The sequence below is a fragment of the Nomascus leucogenys genome, chromosome 4 (genome assembly GCF_006542625.1).
Source record: "Nomascus leucogenys isolate Asia chromosome 4, Asia_NLE_v1, whole genome shotgun sequence".
NCBI lineage: Eukaryota > Metazoa > Chordata > Mammalia > Primates > Hylobatidae > Nomascus > Nomascus leucogenys.
In genome coordinates, this window is record NC_044384.1 from 124,301,772 (window position 1) to 124,320,788 (window position 19,017).

A 19,017-nucleotide genomic window follows, 5' to 3' on the forward strand; every position below is an offset into this window, starting at 1 on the left:
CTGCTCTTTATCCTACATTCATGGTTGTCTGGGTGAACCTTCTATGAAATCCTTATGAGTTCAAGATTCTTCATCTAACCAGGGACACAGGGATTGATTGCTGAACACTTACAGATTTGAACTACAATTACGTTACTTTATTTCATTGTTATGATAGTAAAGAGGTGAGAGTAAATTTGTATTGTAGTTTGACAAGACTGTTAGTCCAATATAGAGAAGCTCGTGTGTGTTTTGGCCCCCCATTCATGAAAACAATATATTTTTTGCTTCTTCACAGATTTCCTTCCGTAATCTTTTTTTCTCCAGCTGTCCAAAAGTTCCTGATCCTTAGCTGAGAGAAATCGGAAAAATAATACATTGATACCATATTTTGATCAACTGGGAGAATACAGTGTAACCCACTTTTTTGGGTTTAATTTGTAGTTATTAACAGCTTCAAAGTGTATATTGTGAATTATAGTTTCAATAGAATGGACATATAGTATAAGTCAAGTGTCAAAGCACCAGGGATGGGCCACTAACTTGGCTATTTTATTATGCAATGAGATACTAAAGCAGAATGTAGTGCACAGCACTAGTTGTAAATACCTAATGCTTCCAGCTTATTATGTCTACATGCTTTCCAAAAATAATTAATCCAATGTTGAGAGATATAGGTAGAACATCGTGTTAAAAGTAGCATTCCTTTTAAGAAGAGAAATAATATTTCATTATGGGAAGGAGATATTGTTTTGTATTTTCAGTAACCAGAGGCGCCTTCTAGCTGTGTCCTTGCATGGTAGAAGGGGGTGACCACCTCCCTCTGGCCTCTTTTATAATGGCACTGATTCCATTCATGAGGCCTCCACCCTTATGACCTAATCACCTCCCAAGCTCACTTCCTCCAAATGCCATTTGGGGATTAGGATTTCAACCTGTGAATTTTGGTGGTTCAGAAGCATTTAGACCATAGCACTCAGTCTCCTCATCTGTAAAATGGGGATAGAATCTACACCAATAAAGGAGCAGACAGTTTACAGGCACTGGGAGGTGTTTTATGCACTTAGTCTCCTCCGTGGATTAAAGGAGACTAAATGCGTAAAACACCTCCCAGTTTCCCACCCAAGTTCTTGCTAAAAAAGAGGGATGCTCTTCTTGCAAGTCCTCTGACCTAACACTGCAAAGGGGAAACAAATAGCTCTTTAGTGTCATGCTTGCAACAGAGTAAGCTAGCAAATATAATTATGTAATGACTTTTTGACGCTTTTAAGTCAATTGCCTCTGATAAGAAATTTTGTAGTTTCCTTCTAAGTTTTAAAATACTAGTCAAATTTACTATTTTAATAAAAACTGTAAAAGAATACAAAGTATCCCAATATTTTAAACTTTGATTTTATTTAAATTTTAAGGAGACCAAATATTGTGTATATATTTTTGCAGTAGGAAATACCACATAGATATGAATCATGGGCATATTATGTATGACTGACATTGCACATGAACTGTGATCAGCCTCACAGATGTCTCTTTAATAAAAAATTGTTTTAATACAAATATTCTCAGTACAAAATTGGTAGTATAAATATATGCTGCATTTTTTTTTTTTTTTTTTTTTTTTTTTTTTTTTTTTTTGGTGAACAGTCAGGAAGTGTAGTGTTTTCCGTGGGCTAATCTAAAAGATATACTGAGAGAGAATGTTTTTAAAGCTAGATAAAATGATATGGCTAACAATTTGCCAAATGTTTGACAATTAATAACCTTTAAATAAAGAATAAAAATACACTTTGGGAGGCCGAGTTGGGTGGGTCACTTGAGGCCAGGAGTTCAAGACGAGCCTGTCCAATGTGGTGAAACCCTGTCTCTACTAAAAATATAAAAGTTAGCCAAGTGTGATGGTGCATGCCTGTGGTCCCAGCTACTCGGGAGGCTGAGGCAGGAGGATTGCTTGAGCCCAGGAGGCAGAGTCTGCAGTGAACTGTGATCATGCCACTGCACTCCAGCCTGAGTGACAGAGTGAGACCCTATTTCAATTTTTTAAAAATGTAATAAAAGGATGAGTATTCAGAATATCTAAAGAGCATTTACAAATCAGTAAGAACAAAGAACTATGGATACAAGCAAGAAATTTACCAAAGAAGTACAGCAACCTCACTAGCATTTAGGTAAATACAAAAGCAATCAGATTGGCACAGTGGAAAAGTTTGATAATATATAGTGTTGACCGAGGTGTAGAAAAGTGGATTCTTTTCTGGTCAGAGTGTAAATTGACTCAGCCACTTAAAAATGTATTTGTTACAATGTATCCTTGGGTCCAGCTGTTTCACTTCACTGTATCTACCCTAAAATAACTCTTGTACTTATGCACAATGAGGCATGCCCATGTATATTCACTGCAGCATCACTTATTATCATGATAAATTGAAAGCAAACGAAGTGTCCACTAACACAGAAGTGCCTATGTAAACTACCGTGCATCCAGGACACATAGTAGTCTTCAGTGGTTACAGAGAATGGGCTAGAACTGCATGTGTTGATCATAAACAATTTCCATGGTAGACTAAGTGAAAAAAACAAATTGTATAACAGTTTATGTGATGTGATGTGTCACCATTTGTTTACAAAGGAAGGGAAGGAAGGAGGGAGGAAAGAAGGGAGGAAGAGTGCAAGGGAGAAAGAGAGGAAAGGAGGAAGGGAGAACGGACAGACTACTATAGATTTTCCATAATAGTAGCTTTTAAAAGCTTGGAAATGACTGTCGATAGAAAACACATTTTATGTCTTGACTGAGTGGAACCTTCCAATGTACTCTGAAATTTTAAAATCTAGTTCCAATTCACTTGATATCATTTTTCAAAATGCTGATCATGACTCATTAAAATTGGCTTCAGGACTCAAGTATGGTTTGAAAAATACTGTTTTGAAGTATACATTTATGTATGTAAATGGATAGAAAAGTGAGTGGAAGTCAACACAACCCTCTGATATCACAGGTTATTTATGGGGAGGTGGCTGTGATGGGTGGTGGCTCCTGGGAGCCTTGAATCTCATTTGTAATACTAACATTTTTGTTTCTTTGCTTGCTTGTTTTTATAGGGGCATGCATAATTAAATCTTTTTAACTTTATTTTTTAATAACTAAGTAATCAAAAGTATTTCCAAAAGTCAAGGATGTATTGGGATTGTGAGGGTAGTGGTCAAAGGGTCTCAAGAAAAATAATTTTTAAGTTAAAAATATTGCATAGTTGATTAAATTAGAAGGCAGACATTCTAGCTAACTCTTTGTTTTTGTATTTAGGGCCACAGATGGGCACATTCTTGTGGCAAGGTAGAGTCAAACCTATGTGACATCCCCTTCAAAATGTCATCACAGACTTAAGAACTCTGTGCCATGTTGTGAGATTTTAACTCATTACCTATGAATGTTGCATCTACAAATCAAAAACCTAAAGTAGTTAGTATAAAAATGATTATAAAAAATCAGGCTTTCCATTTTCAGAGAATGCAAAGTTAATTTTTCTGTAGCAACAGCAACTTGGTCATGTTACACAGTGTCTAGTATTTGGTTTGGGTCTGGACAAATGGTTATATTTTAAGAATTATTTCTCCAAGAAGCACTACTGTAGAAAATATGGCATGTGTACCCTTGGTCATCTCCACAAGATGGAGCAGACAACTCCAGCTCTCTGTTTTCTGTTTTAGAGCTACATTAACTCTATTGGCCTCTTTACATTTTTATCCCAAGGATATTTATTAAACCTCATATTAATAATCAAGTAATTCATATTAAAAGGAGTAAACATTTTGTCCATGGGATAGAGACTCTTTAAATTTCAAACATTTAAACAAGGTATTAACTGAAGTTGAGCTAGAACTAGATTATTTCTTGTGCTAAATTCTAAACTGACTCAGTAAAGCTATCTGTAAAGAAAGTAGCATTTCTTTGAATGTTTATATTTTATTCTTTTTTGCATTTTATGTCTTAAATATACATTTTCATGTGCTTATAATAAAACAAGTTGACTCTTTTAAATGACCGCATTGAATGTTCTCTTTAAATGTCTCAAAAACAAAATATTTATGGTAAAATATGCAAGCTTTCTCAGGAAGTGTTTATAATAGAAGCATTTTTAAAAATGTTTAGCTGTTGTTAAAGCGAGGACTATATTCGTGTTTAACTTCATAGTGGCTCACTGTTGTGTGAAGGGAAGAAAAGGGGGTTTTTGGAACTTTCAACTTTTTTTTTTTTTTAAAAGGAAATTGGCAAGAGAAGTTTTATTGCGGAAAGCACACTCTAGGTTAAGAGGAGGAAAGGAAAGAGAAAGAGAAGGAAGAGAAAGGAAGGAAGATAATGCACATCACATATCTGAAGTCTCTTTTTGTTTTATCCAGTGTGGTTCTGTGGGTGAAAAGAGGCAGAGGTGGCCTTGTAGGTAATCTAGAGAAAAAAAATCATTCCTTTAAATAGTTTTATAGTCCTCAGGTTAAGAACAGACTGTGGCTATGACAGAGGATGCTGGGAAAGCAACTAATATACAATTTGACACCAAATTAGTCTGAAAACTGTGAAGGTGGTGTGGCTGTATGATGAGAATTCAGGATAAATTATAAATGTACCCCCACTTAGACCTGGAAAGAAATCTAGGTGAAAATTATAATTCGTAATAATCAAAGGTTTGAAAGTTATTTAATTCTAGCTAAAAGAATTTTCATTTTTTTTTGCTCTGTAAGAATGTCTATTCAGTGATTACATTTCATAGTTTTGATAAAATTAGTCTTAAAATATGTTAGGGCGGGCATAATGAATTTAAAATTTAAAAGCATGATAGCCTCTTAACTATACATGTCTGAAGCCTGGCTTTTCAGTGGCCACTGTGTCTAAGGCACTGCTGACTCCAGATGGCAGCCTGCTGTAATTGCCAGCAAAATATCCACATGATAAGCAGTCTTTCAGATGTTATTATAGGTAATATCATTGTGTTACTTAGAAGTCTGAGAAGTAAAGGGAAGATACTTTTTATTCCAGGTCATAAAATATTGAAGTATTACAAGGTCTCTGCATATTGCCTCATTGATAAGATGAAGTCTTTGCTTTAAAATTTGTGTTAGAATTTTACTTCATTTTTTCATTAATGTAACTTTTGAAAGAGAACTTGACTAACTACAAAATTTATCACCCACAGCATCGGCAGGGATTGCTGTGTCCCAGAGGAAAGTGCGTCAGATCAGCGATCCTATTCAGCAGATATTAATACAGCTGCACAAAATAATCTATATCACACAGGTCAGTGTTCTAGCTTTTTATTTCCTTTTCATCTTAAATGCAAGTTTGGTGCTAATACTGCTGAAGAACTATTTTGTAGGACTTTAGATTGAATACTTGTTTTTATCCTCCCCAGCTACATACATGTGGGGACACTTTAGTTTAGCAGCAGAGCTGGGAAGGTAGTAGGGTAAAAAAGCAAATATATAGGATTTTCCCTATGATTCCTAACATCCTCTCTTACTGTTAGTGCCCAGACAAACCAAACTTCAACACAAATGGCCCTTCTGTAGGGGAGACAGTGGCGACAGAGTTGGGATTCTTTGCTCTTAAGCAGCTTTACTATAGGAAAGAAAGAGGAAAATAGTGCCCACACATTAATTCTGAGAATGCTAGGTTGAAAATAAGACCTTTCAGAGAGTGAAAGCCAAAACCACACAAAATCCAGGATTGTTAAAATTTTCTACTTGTAAATCTCAGTGACTCCTGGCACTGAGAAAATAATCAGTGCTAAAAAATGGCTATTTTAATTATTGACAGAAATATGTCTAGAAATAAACAACTTGAAAGCATTGTTATATATGATTAATAAAAATTTTTTTTAGACAAAGAAGTGCAGAAGACCTTTAGACATGAAAGTCATTGTTATTTTGAAGTCTAAAATTGTATATCTTATGTGGTTTATTCATTCATTCACTCACTTGACATATAATTATTAGGTGCCTACTATGTGCCAGATGCTATTCTAGGGACTTGAGATACATCCACGAGCAAAACATAAACATTGCCTTGCTCTAGATTCAAAGAACCAACGGGGGATGCTGTCAGCTGCCAGTTGTGGCAATTCCAACTAAATATTCAGATACTGAAGAGAAATACCACAAGTTAAATGGACCAACTGGGCCCACTGGACTCATATTCCATTTAACTAACCCCCATCCCTACCCAAAACATCCCCAAACAAAAAGTCATTAAAAATGGTGTACCATAGTAACATTATAAGACTCTAGGAATCTTGATGTCAGTTTGCAACCAGTGTCTAGTATTCGCTGAAAGCCTGTATTTCCTTTTCCCCAGTAAACAGTCACTCTAGTAAATGGCTGCAGTTCTCCATGGGGAGGTTTGGAGGAAAATTTATAGTGTGCACTTGTAGTAATGTTTCAGGGCCCTTCCTCAAGGGGTCCCAGCTTTCCACTCAATCAAGGGGCTTTGAGTCTTTGAATTGACTTGCATCTGGAAACTGTGTGAGAGGCTATAACTCTCCACTGTAGCAATGGCAACTTAGGGCAGGTTTCTGTCTACCACACCTAGATATTGTTTTCTGTTAAACTGATCAAGGAATACTTTAATAGGCAGACCATCTATTTCTTTTCCAGGAACACCCTAGTCAACTAACCACTACCAAAGATCTCTGTTGGCTAAGGCATTCTAAATGATAGTACCTCCCTGCTGCCGTTTATGGAAGATGCTTTCAGTTTGCTATTGGTGGTCAAGGGCTGTCAGTTGGCCCTTGCCAACTGGATACACTGAAATCATGTATCGTTCGGTGTCATACCTGGCCTCCAAAGGAGAGCAACCACAGGGCTTTTCAAGGATGCTGGTGCTCCCCTCTCCACTGTATTTCTCAGTGCCTTAGTGAAAGGAGTGGCTTCTGGATGTTCTTGCTGAATGTGGTTGGGGAGTGGGTGTGCAAGTCACACATGGTAAATCTACCCCAATGAGCCCATCTCTCTGAGCCTTTGAAATCACCCATTCACATGCCAGAGAAGCTCTGGCATTTTACCCTCATCAAACACAGACAGACCATGGTTAAGTACCAGTTTTAGTCAAACAACCAGTTAAACTACTTCCAGCTGCATGAACTAACATGTGAAATCTGGAATCTGTAGTACGTGTACTCATATCAATGAATTCAGCCTGATCTAGTGCTATAGTTTTTACCCTTCTTGGCCTATCCTTCTTAGAATCTACTCCTGTACATGTTCTCTGGGTTGCTGCTGAAATGTAATAGCGAAATCTTGCAATTCTCTTCCTATTTCCTACTGGGTCATGATGTACATGAATTCCCCTGGATCATATTGAAATAGGACCCTAGTTATGGATTTGACCCTCATTGTGTTGGGTCTCATGAGGAAATGAACATCCCTTTTAAAGACATTTGTCCTAGATGAGGTTATCATAGGGTTTTCAAGCAAAGAAAGGCTCGTCTTCTCAGACACAGAGTGGCAAGCTATTTTTCATTGCTATGAAGGCTCAGAGTGACCTTGGTTTCAGGATTGTTGGTTTTACTTGGGTGGTCTCAACAAGATGTTCCTATTCCAAGTTTTAGAATTCTTATTTTTTCTAAGTTTCACATGAGAAATTTGATAACGTGTGACTTCATCCGACCTTGTAATTTAGTAAGCTGCTCAATTAAATTTCGATTATCAGCCATATCAGCACTGTAGCAGAACAAAGCAACGGATTCTTTTAGGGCTATCATGGGATCTTTCCACGTTTCAGACCATGACTTGAGCTGAGCTGTAAAGGACCCAAGCTTGTCATTTTCTTTCTGTAAGTGCTCCAGTGCATTCAAAAGAATCCATTCTGTGCCATAGTCCTTGTGTTCTTCATTACTGTGTACCCGTCAAGAACAGCCGCTATTTGGGCTTCCAAGGCACCTGCTTCAGTTGGCACTTCATCAGGATGATAACCTGATTAATTGTGATGCAACTGCATGCCATGGATTACTAGCATCTCATGTCCTATTGGCAACAAGCAAAGGAACAAACAAAACTCAGCACTGGGCTCAGTTCCAAGGGCACAATCAAACCAATTCCCAAATCCTATCTGTGTGGGCTCTTCTGGGACATTCCTAAAACCTGTATCTGTATCAGTGAGGGTCTAGTCAGAAACCATACCATAATTTCAGCAGGGAAGGTTTAATGTAAAGAATTATTAACTATGATGAGTATTATCTACTAGGGAGGGGAAGAGAAATCTAAAGAATGTAGGAAGAGCACTTAAAGGAGTCACAACCTCTAGGGCTGAGGCAGAGCAACCAAGAAAGGAACAAATATAGAAATGGGCACTCCCACACTGGGTCGAAGTCCTGACCTTACTGAAAGGATCAGAAAAATTAGTAAGGTGCTATACTGGAGAAACTTGAAGCGAAGTGTCCCTCTGGAGGACCTGGGCAAGCCCTCCACAGTGAGGTACTGTGCCCTGGAACTTGCTGGGAATCAGCACTTGAGGGTGTTGTGCTGGGTAGCACCCTCCATGGGACCAGGGGAGGCCACCCCGAGTTAGGTGTTGCTCCATGGAATTCTCTGGGGAGGTATCTGCAGAGTTGGTACCACTAGATTTGACTGGCGGTTAGCACCAACCTCTAGGGGTCCCACATGTGCTGTTTACTATGAGCTGCCGCAGCAAGGCAACGCAGGAGCATCACTGGAGCCAGGAAACAAGATCCATTCTTCTCGAGCATCCCTCCAGGGCTCTCTTCTGATAGAGCTTAGCATCCTGCTAAATGGCAAGGGAGAAATGTTCCAGTATCACAAGCTGGATAATGAAAGGGTGGACTTGGGGCTGACAGGCTGCTTACTGACACATTTAACCTAGGGGACTAGAAAAGGAACTGCCTTCTTTGGTGTCTCCCTACCTCTGAGTTCTCATTGCTTTCCCTTTAGCCTTGGTAGTCTTTAAGCCTGGGGCTGAGTAGCCTGGGTCTTATCTATCAAGTTTTGTCCAAACTCTGGTGTTCTTTTTTCTTTCCTGATGGCTGCCTTTTTGAGATGCAGGAGTCTAAAACTGATTACTTTTCTATAGTCTGCTGTCAAGCTTTCTCTTAGGCAACCACAGAATTGTCTAACTAATTACATAAAAGAGGCGAAGGAGTACAGGGAAATATTGGGGGAAGCTTGATTAATACATCAAAATATAATCTGCCATATCTATATTGAGTCAAGTGATTATATTAATGCATGTCCCTTTAAATACTGATATAGAAATATGGAAAAAGCATTCTTAACTTTAGTGTTATAGAAATAGCTTTAAATAGCTTTTTAGTTCTCTTAACTGTTAACTATTCAATTGAGAGAACTATCCTTTGAAATTTAATTGTAGTTTTCCTATGCCTGTCTTGCTAATTTTTATGTAATAAAAAACTTTTTAATGTATACCATTTTCTTATTGGATTTCAAAGTAGTTTAAAGCAAGAGTAAAACTATTATAAATATCTTGTTATTATGCTCTTGAACTGCCAGTGTAACAAGTCATTTCATATTTTTTGGCAGAATGGCATTCCTTGCTACAAGTTCAAATATAACTATTGTGATTTTTAAAATGTATTTCCAGAATACTCTAAAGTTTATGACATTGCACATAGTCGGGAATGATTCCTCTCTGAGGAACTTTAACTTATAGTGCTAAACAAAGTCAATGACTTTCAAATAAAAAAGAAAAATACATGTAAATATTATACTAGTGTATTTGCTATAGGTTAAAGACCAAGATCAGTTTTCTAACTCTGCTCATTGCAAAGGAAGACTGAAAGTAAGAATGAATTGGAAAAACAAACAAAAAGACCATTTTTTCACATATTTATTTACTAATCAAACTCTCTCAGACTTACACTTGGTAGCTGCCCTGAACTGAGGGGCCACATATCTCCTGACAACCATCAGATGAACTTACAAGGAAAACTCCCTGCTTTTGGTTGGTGGTGGCCTTTTCTATCTCATTTCCATGGAGACAGATCAGTGAAAATCATCTAAAAGCAACTATTTTATAAGGCAGGATGTTAAAGTCCTTACCTTGCTTTCTTACTGATTTGACCTCTGTTTTTATCAAAACTGAAATGGTAATCTTAAGACCAGCAAGCTAGGAATGAAATCAGTGGTTTACTTCTATTTCTGGAACCCCGAATCTACCTTTGGGCATATAAGGTGACTAAAGTACGTATGTTACCTTTGAGTATGAGTCTTTATGTGTTATTGCTTAGGTCACACCTGCACAGCCCAAAGAAGCACTGGATTTAACTTTATACTTACATTTAGATTGTTTTGTTAAATAGATGCTTTGAAAATCAGGATATATAGCATCTTTTAAGAATTAAACATCAGGGCCGGGCACGGTGGCTCACTCCTGTAATCCCAGCACTTTGGGAGGCCGAGATGGGTGGATCACGAAGTCAGGAGATCGAGACCATCCTGGCTAACACGGTGAAACCCTGTCTCTACTAAAAATACAAAAAATTAGCCGGGCGTGGTGGAGGGCACCTGTAGTCCCAGCTACTCAGGAGGCTGAGGCAGGTTAATGACGTGAACCTGGGAGGTGGAGCTTGCAGTGAGCTGAGATGGCACCACTGCACTCCAGCCTGGGCAACAGAGCGAGACTCCATCTCAAAAAAAAAAAAAAAAAAATCAAACATTGGTCTCCTAGAGAACAGGCAAGCCATTTATTTGAAGCGCCTTTGGATTGCCCATCTTCACAACCACAGTTATTGCCAATGGAAAAAAATGTGGTTCAGAACAGCAATGTGTTGTCCTCTGATGAAAATTATACTACTGACTGTCACTGGTGAAACGTTGTGTGTGTTTTCAACAGTAGTGAGGGATGAGACTAGAACCATCCACACCTGCTCATCTGGATCTCCTGTACTAATGGCAAGGGTGACCTAGATTTAACAGAATAAGATATTTAGGGTAAAGTTGTATTTCTTAAATTCACTGCCGTTTTCAGGGGTTGTAAATTCTAAGAGAAGTGTTATGTTTTGTGTATTTAGTTTGATAACAGTCTTTGAACATTCTGTTTTAGTATTTAGTATTTAGGGAAATATCCCTTATGCAGTAGTATTTAGTATTTAGTATTTAGGGAAATATCCCTTATGCAGTGAAGTCAAAATAACTTTTTTAAAAATAGAATTAGGTACTAACTTAAGTCACTTTTTATCAAATGGAGTCCTGTGAGCAATGGATAGTTTTCTGATGTATATTTGGAGATACTAGAGAATATAGTAAATTCTTTAAAAGAATCCATATATTCTTCCATATGTAGAAGTCTATATATTCTATTCCAATATTAATATTACGCAAGTTTGGGAAAACCTAGTATAAAAGATGCAGATCGGTTTTCATTATTTTGTTACTTTGTGTAGTATAGTAAAAACAAGCAAACAAAAACCAAGCTTTTAGATGTGTGACTTTGAGGAAGTAATTATCTTTTTAAGAATCACTTTCTTCATTTGTAAGATGGGGGAGCTTATGAGACTACTTGCCTCAAATGAAATACAGTGTGTAAAAATGTTTATTTTTTTGTTTCTTTATTGGAGATGGATCTTGCTATGTTGCCCAAGGCTGGTCTTGAACCCTCCTGGGCTCAAGCGGTCCTCCCACCTTTGCCTCCCAAAGTGCTGGGAATACAGGCATGAACCACCGTGCCTGGCTGAAAATGTTTCTAAACTATAAAGTGCTATCCTACAGTAATGCTAGTCATGGTGGCATCTGTTCTAGAATAATGGCTGTGCTAGAAGGCACTGCTCAGAAAGTATTCTTGCATGTTACATAATGTCTTTAAGCTCTGACTTCCTCACTTATGAAATAGTACTTGCTTTATAAGTTTGTCGTGGAGAAAAAAGTGAGGCTGGACATAAATGAGTAATCATAGTGTCTGGCTCAAATGAATCATATACATTAATATTCTATTCTTAGTATTATAGTCCTTGTATATAATATATTATTATGTTTATATCACCTGCAATTAAACTACGCATGAGTCATCATTTTGTAAAATTTTAAATTCTTGTATGAAAACTTTAAAGATGGGGTGCTGTCCATTGTGATAATTATTCCAGTAAGATCAATAGCTTTCTAATATATATGCAGCTTAATTTGACTGAAAGTTAACTTACGCAGATGAGTTTTTGAGGCTTAATTCAGGCCATCAGGAGCAGTAAAAACAATTCTAAGTTAACTAGAGGCTTCTCAAGTTAAATAAATCACAAGAATTCTCAGAGTACCTGAATTAATAATCTGATACTCATAGCTTCCAGTAGTGGGTTGAGTCCCCTTTGAAGGAAGCTATGAGCCCACTGGTGTTCCACACTTTGAAAAGTTTGTCATAGCAGAGAAGGCTCGCTGCCTTTCTGTTTGACAGCCCCTTGCAGTCAGCTGGGCAGCAACTAGAGGGATCTGGGCCAATACTGCTCTGTGGTGTTTTGTTTGGGGAAGTGGCAACTTTTGGCGCATTACAAAAGGGAATTATCAAAACTGTGCTCTGTCCAGGTATTTTCTGGTCCCCTCATCACTCCATCCCATCTTCCTGCTAGGAATATACATGCACATGCTCCTCACCTTCGTGTCTGTTTCTATTCTAAGTTAAATTCATTTCTCTTTTGCTGTTCTCTCTCACACGCATATGTCATTTATACCCATTTTCCTTCTCATCTGTCTTCGATTTGCTCCTTAATGCTGAGAAATCTATCTCTCTCTCCTTGCACCCCCCTTCCTCTCTCTTCTTTCTCTCTATTCCACATTTTTTTTATTTCCTCCTTTTATTTCATGTGAAAGGACAATAATAATTATGACTATTTGCAGGGAGTAGAGGGAGGGATCCCATCTGGATTAAGGCAAAAGAAACTATAATATTGACATGAAAAGAGGTCAGTGGATACTCAGTGCTGCCAACCTACAAAACATTTCAAAGTACACTGAAGTGCTTCAGTATCTCCAGAAGAGTCTTATTTCTTCACTAATTAACTTATTTTGACTCAAACACTAGGATAAAAGATACATTTTTTATTTTTTGAGATGGAGTTTCGCTCTCGTTGCCCAGGCTGGAGTGCAATGGCGTGATCTCGGCTCACCACAACCTCCACCTCCCAGGTTCAAGCGACTATCCTGCCTCAGCCTCCCAAGTAGCTGGGATTACAGGCATGCACCACCATGCCCGGCTAATTTTGTATTTTTAGTAGAGATGGGGTTTCTCCATGTTGGTCAGGCTAGTCTCGAACTCCTTACTTCAGGTGATCCGCCTGCCTCAGCCTCCCAAAGTGCTGGGATTACAGGCATGAGCCACTGCACCCGGCCAAAGATATATTTTTAAAAACATTTTTCAATTGAATTATTTTCCTGTTTTATATAATTACAGTACTTCACAACAGGCCCTACATTTTACTGTATTGGGATGATGAAAAGTTTTTATTTGGCCGTGCGGTCAGTGTTGTGAGCCCCTCTCTGTAGGCCCTATACTTTGCTCTACCATTATCTTTTATATGTCCTCCTGTCTAACAAAACTTGAGTAAATAGGATAAGATAAGTTATGCTGAATGAACAGTTACACCCTGAAATTCCTTGGCTTGACACAATGGAGGTTTATTTCTTACTCAGTTCCATTTGGGCTGCTCAGGTGGCTCTGTTCCTTCTTGTGGCTGTGCAGTCAGAATAGGATGGTAATGCCAAGCTCCTTGCAGTAGGGAGGACACTGGTGGAGAAAACACACTGACTTTGAATTGTCTTATCCTCAGAGTGACACACATCATTTTTATTGACCAAAAGTAGTCACATGGTACTAACTAAGCCTGTAAAGGAGCCTAGAAAATAGAGCAGGGTTGGAGTAATAATTATTTCTGATACATTCTTCTTTCTTTTGATCTGAACTTTGAATTATATTCTTGTTTAATATTGAGATCTCTTACTATCACATTTTCCTTTCCACTTAGCCATCTTTTTTTCTGACTGGTTCCTCTTTCTCTCCCTTCAAGTTCTCTCCATAATTTAAACAAAACCAAATATTATTTCCACTCTGAGACCCTTTGACCCAATTTCTTTTCTATTATTCTTCTTCTAAATGTCACTTCATCGTTCTGTGCTTTCCAGGACTTTTGATTTTCTTATAGAGATCCAACCTACAAAGCATGACAAATCATTTTTTTAATCCCCATTTTTTTGTTGTTACCATGTTTTCTAAGGTCCTGCCATGACTTTCTACTACTCACTAAATGTAACTCATCCTAGTCTGGTCTTAATATATACTGCTCTATCCTCTCTTTCTTCTGGAATGATTGGTACCTAAATCTGACCTCTCTGCAGCTGAATTTTCAGGAGCACTCCCAGACAGGCATCTGACTATATATACTACTAATGCAGATATGTGTTTCCTGGTCCAAAGTGTCAGATCCTATAGTACCACGGCTACAGTGTTTGGCATGGTTCTGGGCATATTATAAGCACCTAAACATCTGATAAAAGTGCACCATTCTGTGTCAAGACTGTTCCTCACAAAATTCAGTATATGTGTGCAATTAACAAATAATTTGTTAAACGAAAAATAATATCAATGAAGAAACAATAAGATAAATGGAAGCAGCCATTTGAAAAAGAGCAAAATAATATATTCCTTCTGAATCGCAGGGTAAAAAATTGTAGCATCTAGTCATGCTATTTGCAGTAAAATTTAAATTCTTATATAGTCCTATTGAGTGAATATTGTTCCATGGGCCCTCAGTGAATGCTTTTTGTAGTCAGCTGTGTAGTGTTAACAATTTGTTTGTAATGATTGTTTTCTTATTTTATGCAGCTTCCTCCAGCTTTGCACCACAATTTGAAAAGAAGGGTTATAGAGAGATTCAAGAAATCCCTCTTCAGCCAGCAGAGTAACCCTTGTAATTTGAAATCTGAAATTAAAAAGGTATGGTATTCGATATATAGGAATTCTTTTGCTGACAAAAACACATCATAAGAGGTACATTTTGTACCTCCTTTACTTCATACTTTAAGCTCTATCCTCTATTAAAGTTTCTTATTGCTGCTTTAGATACTAAATTGAGGATATGTCTTTGCTTCTGATTTTCTCTAATCCTGTGGCCCTTATTTTTAGATAACAAATGGATAGCTTTTTCAGTATTTTTGTATGTTTTCCTAAGCAAAAGTAATATTTAATTTGAAATGTGTATATTTTAGCCTCTTCTAGGTTATTACATTCTGATATTTTATTAGAATAATCTTCAATAAGCTCCAAAATTGAGATTTGTCACTCTGAAGAAGTCATTTAACCATCTGGGGCCATTGATTTTTTATTATCTATGAAAGCTGACTCAACTATTTCTAAGGTTCTTTCCATCTTAGATATTCTACAATCTTCGATACTAGCAGACTTTTCTATCTATACATATAGCAACTAAACTACAAAAGTACTAAATCAACTGGGCAGAAAGAAAATTGTTTACCTCTGGTTAACAAAACTTGATATTGGAAAATCCCTTTGTCCTGGTTGGTAGACCTTTAGATGCAGCCCTGGAAGTGGCCATAAGCTCCCCTGAAAGGCCCAAGGTACAAGCAATTCAGGCCCACCTAGGTAAAGACAATTAGTACCATTCCAATTTCATATTTTTTAGAAAGTTTCATCATATTTTTAAATGGGTAGCATAGTCATGCTGCCCGTGAACTTTTCCTTTAAGATTTCACTTTCCTTTAATGCATCAAAGCTTCAGCATAAACTTACTCATTATTTAGAAACTATGATAGGCTCTTTGATAAGAAATGCAAACAACATGGTTTAGCTTTGTTGTCTCACATCACTGGTATCTGCACATACACCAAAAACAGATGGGGGAAAAAGACACAGCTGCAGATAAACAAAACATAAAGTCTACTCCATCAGAGATTAGAGAGCAAGATTTCTTTCCTGGGTTGTGTTGGCAAATAGGGCCAAGAAACAAAGCTGAAGGAGATCAAAGCAGTAGAAGAGGCTTCATATATTTATCTTATGATATTTATATATTGTATCATAATAAACACATTTTTAAAAGACAAAAGCTTAAATCTCCCATGAAAAGATAATATGTTGCTTGGTTTTTTATTCTTATTAAGGTCATATAACCCTTATTTTTTATTCTTATTAAGGTCAGAATAATCTGGTTTGAGCATAGACTTATTTTAACAGAAATCCTAGTTTTATGAGATGAAAGCATCTGCTACAAACTGTCTGAGACATAAAGGTGACTTCAACTCCCACTGAGTGATTTTCCATCAGTGCTTCTCTTTATTTTCTCTTTTATTACTTGTGTTTTTGGTTTTGCAACTCTTCCTCACTTTCTTTCCTCTCCTGGTAGAGAAGATTTTGTTTGTTTGTTAAATTCCCCCACCCACTCCTTGTCTTCCTTCCTGTGCATTGTGGCAGCATCTCTCATTGGGCATTTACCTTCTGATACACCTTGTCTGGGAAAATAAAAACAGGAATTGATAGGGTGGTAGTAGATGTTTGGGAAGCATGGGTGAGAGAACCCTCAGGAATAGACTCATCCTTATTGTTAACTTGTTCAAGAGGCAGATTATACTCTCCTATAAACACTGCCGTGGTTCTCTTCTCTGATACTACAAGCCCATGGTGGTCTTTGGGACATCTAGTATGGACCTTTAGGTAGGGAAAGGCCCTATATATTGTTTTAGGGCTCATGATCAACAGATTTGTGGTTCCATTCCTCTACAGGCAGCTTCAGGCTTGCGCCATCTCCCCATGAAGTTGGATGATACCTTCATGGGGGTGTATCCTCCTAGTCAGAGAGGCAGGCCTCCTGGGCGCTAAAGAAATCCTCAGCTTGGGATATTAAAACAATTCCTATTCTTTACCACCGAACTGAAAAAAATAGCTCTGACAAAAAAAACCTTTCTTAATTTTCCCTGTCCAGAATTAATCTTACCTTTCTCTATGAGTGAAATCCACTTTTTCACCTGTATTACTGTGTTTTAAATAGCTTTTTATCTACCTTACATTCTATTTCCCCCAAAGTTAGTGGGTGTGTCTTATTTATCTTTGATTCCCCAGGGCCTTGCACAGTGCCTGGCATGTGGTAGGTACTTAATGTTTAATAATTGGAGATAGGATATATAATACATTAATATATATTCTGTATAATATATAGTTGTTCTATTCTTTATTGGTATACTGATAAAATATATTAATATATGTAGCTTTCCTGGCTTCATCTAAACTTAAATGAGAAAAGTTTGTGACCTCCATTTTTAACCCCTTTCTGATATAATCTTTTGATAGCAACAACTTTTGTTCATAAATGGATTTTTCATTCCCCGTATAACCATAGAGGAGTGGCCAATTAGCCTTTGACTGACACAGTCACCCCCTACCAGGGCCATAGGAGCAGTAAGTGGTGACAGCCCATAAATGCACTTGATTTCTACCTTTCTCACTGAAACTTCTAAAATCCACGGGCCCTGTGTCCCTAGTTTGAAGGAGCCATTATGGGATGATTGTGCCTACTTATTAATAGCCTAAGACCCAGAAGGATACAGAAGATTCAAAAAGTGCAAAAGCCCTTTTCTAAGAAATTAAGCTCTTTATTTATACCTCACCTAAATTGGTCTTCAATCCAGTCTGCTCAATCTTGGCTAGAATTGCGAGGGGAATGAAGCAACTAAGTAATTGTATAGGTACCTTTGGGAACTAGGATTTTCAGCATGGAGGAAAGGGGAAACAGCAGCAAGATAGAAGAGATTCATTTAAATTGGAATTGGAAGTATCAGTGTGAATGAATATGAGTTCATGATAAATCTCATCTATTAAAAAATATACACATTTCCTAATATTTTCATTGAAATAGTCTAGAAATTAATCAAGCAGCAATGAGCTCCTCCACCCATGACTCCTTGGGGATATAGCTGGTTTTGGTCTAGAGCAGGAACTGTACAAGATTAGACTGGAATATTTGGACATACAGATAGCATAGTAAATATGGTGTCAAGGACTACTGAGAGTATATCAAAAGTTCTCAGGAGCCAAACTGAAGAGGCTCCCACTGGCTATTTATGGGATAATTGGAACATCAATAAGAATAATAAATTGAAAGCATTAAATAAGGTTTAAACCCAAGAGTTCATAATACCAAAAAAGAAAAAAAGAATCCCTCATTGGTTACCTTTGGAAGATGCTAAGTAACCAACTTATTATATTGAAAATTGTTTACATAGGAAAGAAGAAAGCTTTTATTCTGCCTTTCCTTTATGAATTCTATCCCATGTTAACAAAATCATTGAGAGGAAAAGTTGCTTATTGTAGAAGTACTTAAGCTAATAAGTGCAAAAGGGATAAAGAATATTCCCGTTTTGCAGTCCCTATTTAAATGATAGCACCTAGATATGATCACCAATGGGGGTTAACATCACGAGAAGGACAATCAGGCATTATATGCCACCTGATGGGAGTGTACAGCACTGCCTATGAAATATTCTTCCTAAAAGCTTGAATCTACATCTGATTAAGGCTGTAGATTAGAAGTCAGCAAATTGTAGCCCTCAGGCCAATCATTTCTGATGCCTGTGTTTGTAAATAAAGTGTTGTTGGAACGCAACCATAGAGGTTCACTTAATACTGTCTATGGCTGCTTTTGTTTACAGACAAAGTTGAATAGCGGTTACAGAGACCATATGGCCTGGAACGCCAAAAATATTTACTATCTGATCCTTTACAGGAAAAGTTTGTCAGTCTCTGCTCTGGATCTAGCTATCTACTTGCAGCAAATACAGGGGACAAGAGAACATGTTTAATGACACCAGGAGGATAATCAGCAAAATCCAGCTAGGAAGTCCATAGGAAAAGTGACCTGTTTTCTTCAATAAATAAATTTCAGGAAGAGGGGAGGAGGAGAGAAGAAGGAAAGAAAAGGGAGAGAAAGAGTGTGGAGAAGAGGAGAGGGATTGCCTGTAAAGATTAAAGCATTTTAGTGAAAATAACCACTTGCAATATATGGAATTATTTATTCCTGACTTAAACATAGAAACTCTAAA

At 37.4% G+C, this 19,017-nt stretch overlaps 1 protein-coding gene across 2 annotated transcripts in view; it reads left to right on the plus strand.

Annotated features, from left to right (window-relative positions):
* The window catches only part of NEK10 (NIMA related kinase 10), a 259,175-nt gene that overhangs the window by 215,863 nt on the left and 24,295 nt on the right, over positions 1 to 19,017 (plus strand). For both annotated transcript variants that reach the window (XM_012511285.2, XM_030812248.1), the window contains 3 exons: positions 3,275 to 3,304; positions 5,160 to 5,260; positions 14,795 to 14,905. In XM_012511285.2, the coding sequence (XP_012366739.2) occupies positions 3,275 to 3,304; positions 5,160 to 5,260; positions 14,795 to 14,905 (242 nt within the window). The remainder of the gene's footprint in view (positions 1 to 3,274; positions 3,305 to 5,159; positions 5,261 to 14,794; positions 14,906 to 19,017) is intronic.